This window comes from Cebus imitator, unplaced genomic scaffold, assembly GCF_001604975.1.
Source record: "Cebus imitator isolate Cc_AM_T3 unplaced genomic scaffold, Cebus_imitator-1.0 Scaffold318, whole genome shotgun sequence".
In the NCBI taxonomy this organism is placed as follows: Eukaryota; Metazoa; Chordata; class Mammalia; order Primates; family Cebidae; genus Cebus; species Cebus imitator.
This window is the reverse complement of record NW_016107633.1, coordinates 298433-306959: the sequence shown is the minus strand read 5'-3', so window position 1 is coordinate 306959 and position 8527 is coordinate 298433. Positions and strand designations below refer to the sequence as shown.

Genomic DNA, 8527 nt, shown 5'->3' with positions numbered 1-8527 from the left:
TGGTGCCACTGTATTCCAGCCTGGGTAACAGAGTGAGATTCTGTCTAAAAAAAAAAAATTAGCCAGGCATGGTGTCACACATCTGTAATTTGAGCTAATCTCAGGCCCCAGATGGCAGAACAGAGACTTCTTCTCTAGGTCAGGAGGAAAACATGTTCCAATGATCCTTGCTTCCTTGGGTGTGTATTTCAAAGGGAACTTCATGAGCTTCTAACCTGGGGCTACCAAAGCTGGATAGGGGGAAATAGTGAGACTTTATCAGGGAAAGGAATGGAGCCTGAGTGCCACTCCCTGACGAAGAGCCACGCGCGCATCTGAACTTGGGCCTTCTGAATTCCTGACACTTTCCCTGAGAGACAGCAGGCGCATGCCCTAGTCTCTGGAGTCTGCACCAAGTGGCTCACTCTATGAAGCTGTGTTACAGGCCTGAGCCGAGGCTGTGCTTTATATAAACGACCATTGAATCCTCGCAGAAATCCTGGGATGTCAGAATTCCCACGGTCACTTGACTGCAAGAAACTACAGCCAGAAAACTGATCTGCCCCAAGGTTGTCATGAAGAGACCTGGATTTGAGCCACATTTGCATGACTGTAACTCCCACACTATTTCCATCATAACAAGATGCAGGCTAGGACCAGCCTGTTTCAACCCTGAGATGGGCCAAAGAAATGTATTGGGGGCAGAGGGCAGGAGACCACAGAGAAAGTTAAAAATTGAAGAAGAAAAGGAAGGAGGGCTGGGCGCAGTGGCTCACGCCTGTAATCCCAGCACTTTGGGAAGCCAAGGCAGGTGGATCACTTGAGGTCAGGAGTTCAAGACCAGCCAACATGGTGAAACCCCATCTCGACTAAAAATACAGAAATTAGCTGGGTGTAATGGCAGGTGTCTGTAATCCCAGGGAGGCTGAGGCAGGAGAATCGCTTGCACCTGGGAGGCGGAGGCTGCAGTGAGCCGAGATTGCACCACTGTACTCCAGACTGGGCGACAGAGCAAGACTCAGCCTNAAAAAAAAAAAAAAAAAAAAAAAAGATGGAAAAGGAAGGAGGAAAGCTCATTCCCGAGAATGAGCAGAATGACAGAAGTAACTGCCTAAGAAAGAGAAGAGAAAATAATCTGACTTGGGAAGTAAAAAAAAAAATGCCTGGGATTTTTTTAAAATCAGGGATTAAGGACAGCAAAATCTGCATTTGGAAGTCAAGAGTGAGGATTCTCTAGGGAGAGAATAAAGATACTGGGCCCTTCCTTTGGGTTTGAGAGGAAATAGTGCTTAAAGGCTGGCCTTCCTTTCTCTGGTCATGTGGCTAGTGCTGGTATAAAGGCCTCCTACCAGCCAGGTTCCTCACCATTTTTTCCTGCATGACATGGGCAGAAGCAGGGGCTAAAGCTCCATTCCTCTCTCCGGGAAGCTTGCAGACCTTCCTTCAGGACCAATCCTGAGAAGCCATCTATCCGGAACAAGACAAGGCAAGGCAGCTAGTTTCGTGCCTGTGCTCTGGGAAGAGAGGCCAGGATGAGATTTGAGGGGACGGTGCTGGGGGTCTGGAGGAAGGCTGTCAGAACCAAATGGAAGGCTCATACAGAGAGAAAGGAGCCAGTTGGGGGCGGGGCGGGGTAAGGAAACAGCCAGGAGACCGAGGCTGGAGAGTGGATGGAGGGACGGGACCAACGTTGGGGGCTAGCAAGCGTGACACCCCAAGAGGAAACTGAGTTACCCCGTGAAGAAGATGAGTTCTGTTTCTGATCAGAGTGCGAGGCTCAGGAGCCAGTGAAGGCCTGTGGGCTTTTCTGAATGTTGTTCCTCCAAGGGCTTCTGGGGACAAGCCTTCCTCCTAAGGCTAGTGCTGGTCCGTCCTTCCTCCCTCCACCCCACTCTAAGCCTCCCAGCTTCCCCTTTTCTCTTTTCTCTCTCTTTTTTTCTTTTCGAGATGGAGTTTTTCCTCTTGTCACCCAGGCTGGAATGCAATGACACAATCTTGATTCATTGCAACCTCCATCTCCCAGTTTCAAGCGATTCTCCTGCCTCAGCCTCCCGAGTAGCTAGGATTATAGGCACCCGCCACCTTGCCCAGCTAATATTTCGTTTTCTATTTGTAGTAGAGATGGGGTTTCACCACATTGGCCAGGCTTGTCTTGAACTCCTGAACTCAGGTGATCTGCCCACCTCAGCCTCCCAATGTGCTGGGATTACAGGCGTGAGCCACTGCGGCAGGCCCCAGCTTCCCCTTTTCTAGAAGGTCCCGGAGTTTGGTGTTAGGCAGGGGAGGACAAGGTGGGGGAGAATCTATGTTCTGCGAAACAGAGGAAGGGAAGGAGGAAGCTGGGCTGGCGGCTGGGCACCTGGGTCCTGTGGAGAGCTGGCACTGGGCATCGGGGCCTGGGGCCCCACAGCCTCGTTATCCTGACATGCGTCTTACAGCTCTCTGCCCGCACTGATGCCTTTCTCTCCCGCAGGTCTCTGTCTGAGAAGGGGACTTGAGTAAAGTTAGGAACTGGTGACACTAACTTCCTCTATCTGTGAGGATAGGAGGAGAAAAGCTAGGGAAACTGGAGGGGAAATTCCCTTGGAAAGCCACAGGTTGGCCACCCCCAGAGACACATGATGGCAAACGTAATCACTACTGCTTAATATCCCGCCCAGGCAAAGTCAATAATTGCTCTGGGCAGTTCAAGCAGGTGGTGTGAGCAAGCCGTGGTGGCATCAGAAAGCACTGTCCTGGGAAGGGGACGGTGCCAGGGAGGATGTCCGCATCGTGAACAAGAGCAGGCTGCGCAGGCTGTGAGTGAGACCCCTTGACCCTGCCCTTTTTGATTCCCCTCCAGGATGCTGGACTGGAAGAGCTCCTTGACCCTCACAGCTTACATCATCATCTTCCTCACTGGCTTCCCTGCCAACCTCCTGGCCCTGCGGGCCTTCATAGGACGGGTCCGCCAGCCCCAGCCTGCACCTGTGCACATCCTCCTGCTCAGCCTGACGCTGGCCGACCTCCTCCTGCTGCTGCTGCTGCCCTTCAAGATCATCGAGGCTGCATCGAACTTTCACTGGTACCTGCCCGAGATCGTCTGCGCCCTCACGGGTTTCGGCTTTTACAGCAGCATCTACTGCAGCACGTGGCTGCTGGCGGGCATCAGCATCGAGCGCTATGTGGGAGTGGCTTTCCCCGTGCAGTACAAGCTCTCCCGCCGGCCTCTGTATGGAGTGATTGCAGCTCTCGTGGCCTGGATTATGTCCTTTGGTCACTGCACCATCGTGATCATCGTTCAGTATTTGAACACAACCGAGCAGGCCAGAAGCGGCAATGAAATTCCCTGCTACGAGAACTTCACCAACAAACAGCTGGATGTGGTGCTGCCCGTGCGGCTGGAGCTGTGCCTGGTGCTCTTCCTCATCCCCATGGTGGTCACCATCTTCTGCTACTGGCGTTTTGTGCGGATCATGCTCTCCCAGCCCCATGTGGGGGCCCAGAGGCGGCGCCGGGCCGTAGGGCTGGCCGTGGTAACGCTGCTCAATTTCCTGGTGTGCTTTGGACCTTACAACGTGTCCCACTTGGTGGGGTATTACCAGAAGAAAAGCCCCTGGTGGCGGGCGATAGCCGTGGTGTTCAGTTCACTCAACGCCAGTGTGGACCCCCTGCTCTTCTATTTCTCTTCTTCTGTGGTGCGCAGGGCGTTTGGCAGAGGGCTGCAGGTGCTGCGGAATCAGGGCTCCTCGCTGTTGGGACGCAGAAGCAAAGACACAGCAGAAGGGACAACTGGGGACAGGGGTGTGAGTCAGGGAGAGGGAATGCCGAGTTCGGACTTCACTACGGAGTAGCAGTTTCCCTGGACCTTCGGAGGTGGCCTGGGTTACAAAGGAGCTGGATAGGCTGCGAGACGGGGAGCAGGAGGGTTCCCATCCAGATTCAGAAATCCTCAGACCCAGTCTGGGACTGGGACTTTGAACAAAAGCCTTTCACCAGCTTGGTATCCCTTCCTGACAGAATTTTCCTACTCAAAGGAGCATAGCTCAGAGATGCAAGAAGAAATAGTTAGGTATAGAAGCACCGGCCCGTCACGGTGACTCACGCCTGTAATCCCAGCACTTTGGGAGGCCGAGGCAGGCAGATCACGAGGTGAGGAGATTGAGACCATCCTGGCCAACATGGGGAAAAACCCCATCTCTACTACAAATACAAAAAATTAGCTGGGTGTGGTGGCACACGCAATCCCAGCTACTCGGGAGGCTGAGGCAGGAGAACCACTTGAACCCAGGAGGCAGAGGTTGCAGTGAATGGAAATGGCGCCACTGCACTCCAGCCTGGTGACTGAGCGAGACTCCGTCTCCAAAAAAAAGGACTTTCAGGCTGGGGAAGCAGCATAGCTAACATGAGTCCAGTCCCTGTGATGTGGTTGGTAGTTGGGGGGTGGCCAGGCTAAAGCAGGGAGTCCTATAACAACTTTGATGCAAGCTTCAAAGCAACACCTAGACACTGCTCTAGCGGTTGGTGCTGGAGATAAACCAACAGGAAAGAGATAGAAGAGAAATACTAAATGAGGTCAAAAAAGACTCAGAAAGGTTCTGAGCCTGGAAACGAGCAGGGAGGACTCGGGGCTTAGACCTTTAATGATAGTTTCTCTGCATCAGTCTGACCTGTTGCCTTTTCAGTGTACTCTGTTTGATTTCACATGTTATCTTGTCTCCCCATCTAAACTAGGAGCTGCCAGAGGTCTGGGTCTTATCACCTTCCTCCGTGGTACCCCATTCGGGCCAGGACATGGGTCGGTACCCAGCAATCAGAAATTGGCACTGCTTCTTACAAGGGAAAGCAATCTGGTCTAGCAGATGGAAAATAAAGATGATAAAACGCTTAAGTGAGTGTCCACAATTTTTGTAACACTTCTGCAAGCATAGGGAGGGCAAAAATGGGAGAGAGCTCAGGAGGCTGAGGTGGGAGGATCGCTTGAGCCCAGGAGTTCTGGGCTGTAGTGCACTATGCAGATCGGGTGTCTGCACTAAGTTCGGCATCACTATGGTGACCTCCCGGGAGTGGGGGACCACCAGGTTGCCTAAGGAGGGGTGAACCGGCCCAGGTCAGAACTGGAGCAGGTCAGAACTCCTGTGCTGATCAGTAGTGGGATTGCACCTGTGAATAGCCACTGCACTCCAGCCTGGGCAACATAGCAAGACCCAGTCTCAATAAATAAATAAATAAATAAATAAATAAATAAATAAATAAATTTTAAAAATAAATAAATAAAATGGGAGAGAGAAGCCGATTCAGCACCAAAGGGGGGAAGTGATGCATCTGAAACCACAGAAACGTCTTACGATGAAGAGGTGGTGTGGGCAAAGGAAGTGAGAGCACTGACGAGATCCTGTTTCGAGGGATCAGTAGAGTCTGGACTTAGAAGGGATTCAGGGTGATTCCGACTCACAGTCATCTGTCTGCCACAGGGGCTTAAAACATGTTACCCTCCTGCTCAGAAACCTGCAGAGCTCTCCTATCATCAAAATGTTTCCTTGGCCGGGTGCAGGGGCTCCTGCCTGTAATCCCAGCAATTTGGGAGGCTGAGGTAGGAGGATGGCTTGAGCCTGGGAGTTTGAGACTCACTTGGGCAACATAGTGGATCAGGGTCTTATAGTGAAACCCTGTCTCTCAATTTTTAAATTTTAATTTAATTTAATTTTAAAAATTTATTTTAAAAAGATGCTTCTGGCCAAGCATGGTGGCTCACGCCTGTAATCCCAACACTGTGGGAAGCCAAGGCGGGCAGATCAAGAGGTCAATAGATCAAGACCAGCCTGACCAACATGGTGAAACCCTGTCTCTATTAAAAATTTAAAAAATTAGCCAGGCATGGTGGCACGCGCCTGTAATCCCAGCTACTCAGGAGGCTGAGGCAGGAGAATCACTTGAATCCGGGAAGTGGAGGTTGCAGTGAGCTGAGATAGAGCCACTGCACTCCAGACTGGGTGACAGAGCAAGACTGTCTAAAAAAAAAAAATTAAAATGAATAAATAAAAAAGATGCTTCCCCAACGAACTCATATTGTACCATTCTTTTCCTTGCTTTGTGCCCTCTCTCCCCTTCCAGTTCTACCTGCCTAGCTCATTTCTCCACGGTAAGGACTCCTAGACCGTTCTCTCTAATTAACTGACCTCCAGCCCCTAACCTAGTAGTCTGCAGCCCAGGCTGTACATCAGAATTACATGTGGAGATGTGAAAATAATACAGACAGCCACCTACAACCTGACAGAATCTCTGCAGGTGGGGCCCAGCAAGTGAGCTTTTAAATAAAGTGCCCCAGGTGGCCAGCTAGGGTCAGGAATCACTGTCTTAGCTCGGAAGCCCAATCTGTCCAAGAAATTGTTCTTCAGACACCTTGCCTGCTTAGAGCTGGAGTCTCACTCTGTTGCCCAGGCTGGGTGCAGTGGCACAATCATGGTTTACTGCAGCCTCAAGCTCCTGGGCTCAAGTCACCCTCCTGCCTCAGCCTCCCAAGTAGATGGGACTACAGGTCCACATCACCATACTCAGCTAATTATTTTATTTTCTGTAGATACGGGGTGTTGCCCAGGCTAGTCTTGAACTCCTGCCCTCAAGTGATTCTCCTGCCTTGGCCTCCCAAAGTGTTGGGATTATAGGCACGAGCCACTGTACCCAGCCCTCCCCCATTTCCTGGTGCTTGCTTCTTTCTCAGTTACAAAAATCCACCCAATATTCACTTTCTCGAGAAAAACTTTCCTTATTAGTCCCACTGAACTGAAAGCTCTTTTTCTATTTTCCTACTGCTAAAAAAGACTGGACAGGTATCATAAGAACCCTGAATTCAGTGTCTATTCCACTTACTATATGGATGGCCTGAAGCAAGCCACCGCCTCCAGCGTCTATTTCGAAATCAGAGTAATTAGGATACTATATGCCTCCCAAGATTATTCTGCGGATTAAAATGAGACTCCATGTATAAAACTGCTGGGAAACCACAGAGTATTAAGTAGTTCTAAGATATAAATCCATGTACACAGATGTACCCTCACTTATTAGAAATATAATAAGTAAACATTAAAAATGATAGAAATAATGCTGGGTGCGGTGGCTCATGCCTGTAATCCCAGCACTTTGGGAAGCCGAGATGGGCAGATCACTTGAGGTCAGGAGTTCAAGACCAGCCTGGCCAACATAGCGAAACCCTATCTCTACTAAAAATACCAAAAAAATTAGCCAGACATGGCGGCAGGCACCTGTAATCCCTGATACTTGGGAAATTGAGGCACAGAAATCACTTTAACCTGGGAGGCAGAGGTTGCAGTGAGCTGAGATCATGCCACTGTACTCCAACCTGAGCAACAGTGAGAGACTCTGTCTCAAACAAACCAACAAACAAAAGATAGAAATAATATAGTAGGTGCTCAACTATGTAATGGCATGGCAATAATATGTGAGAAAAAATCTGGGATTCTCAGCTGACTGTACATGCGCTATGACTCTGTCATGTATGCCAGCTTCCACAAAAGCTAATTGGATTTGGATGACATGAAAAGAAATCATATCTAGACAAGCTGATGATACTGATGCGGGGCAGGAGTGCTAAATGGGGCTGTGCTCAAGGGGGTTCTTGGCTTTGCCCTGGAAAGAATTCAAGGTGGTGAAAGAAAACAGCTTTGTTGAAGCAGCTGTGTTGCAGCTCCAGCCCTGTTGCAGCTCCGTGACTGCTCCTGCAGAGCAGGGCCACCCCATAGGCAGAGAGCAGCAGCTCAGGGAAGTTTTGCAGTCAGATTTTTGCCTACTTTTAATTGCACATAGATTAAGGGGCAGTTTATGCAGAAATTTCTAGGGAAGGGGTTGTCACCTTTGGGTTGTCAGGTCATTGCCATGGAAGGGGTGGTAACTCCCAGGTGTTGCCATGGCCATAGTCAACATGGCACTCTGGTGGGCATGCCTTATGAAAAGCTGCTCCACCCTTTCCCTGTTTTAGCTAGTCCTCATTTTGGTCCAGGGTCTGTACCCCATCCCTGAGGTCAAGTCCCACCTCCTACCTCAGTAATCCCCATTCCACTTAAGTCTAATCAGCAGCAGGTTCAGAACTGAGCAACACATTTTTTGGGGTTTTTCTTGAGATGGAGTTTCGCTCTGTTGCCCATGCTGGAGTGAGTGCAGTGGCGTGATCTCAGCTCACTGCAACCTCTGCCTCCCAGGTCCAAGCAATTCTCCTGCCGCAGCCTCCCGAGTAGCTGGGATTACAGATGCACACCACCACACATGGCTAATGTTTGTATTTTTAGTAGAGACGGGGTTTTGCTATGTTGGCCAGGCAGATCTCAAACTCCAGACCTCAAGTGATCCACCCCCCTCAGCCTCCCAAAGTGCTGAAATTATAGGCTTGAGCCACCGCATCCAGCCTGAGCAACTCAATTTTAAGAAGAACACTAACTCAAGGAATCAAGCCCAGAAAATTTAACCAAAATGTTTTGGAGATTTAAGACTGTGTAACAGTAGTAATAATAATAATAGAACAAATTAAATGCCAGGCACCTTGTCAAGAAGGGGC

The 8527-nt window shown here is 50.0% G+C and overlaps 1 protein-coding gene across 1 annotated transcript; it reads left to right on the top strand.

Moving 5' to 3' along the window:
* Positions 1 to 1316: 1316 nt before the first annotated feature.
* Positions 1317 to 4849, top strand: FFAR2 (free fatty acid receptor 2). The gene is made up of 2 exons (XM_017504127.2): positions 1317 to 1465; positions 2822 to 4849. The coding sequence occupies exon 2, from the start codon at positions 2823 to 2825 to the stop codon at positions 3810 to 3812; it is 990 nt and encodes a 329-aa protein (XP_017359616.1). The 5' UTR covers positions 1317 to 1465; position 2822; the 3' UTR covers positions 3813 to 4849.
* The last annotated feature ends 3678 nt before the right edge of the window (positions 4850 to 8527 follow it).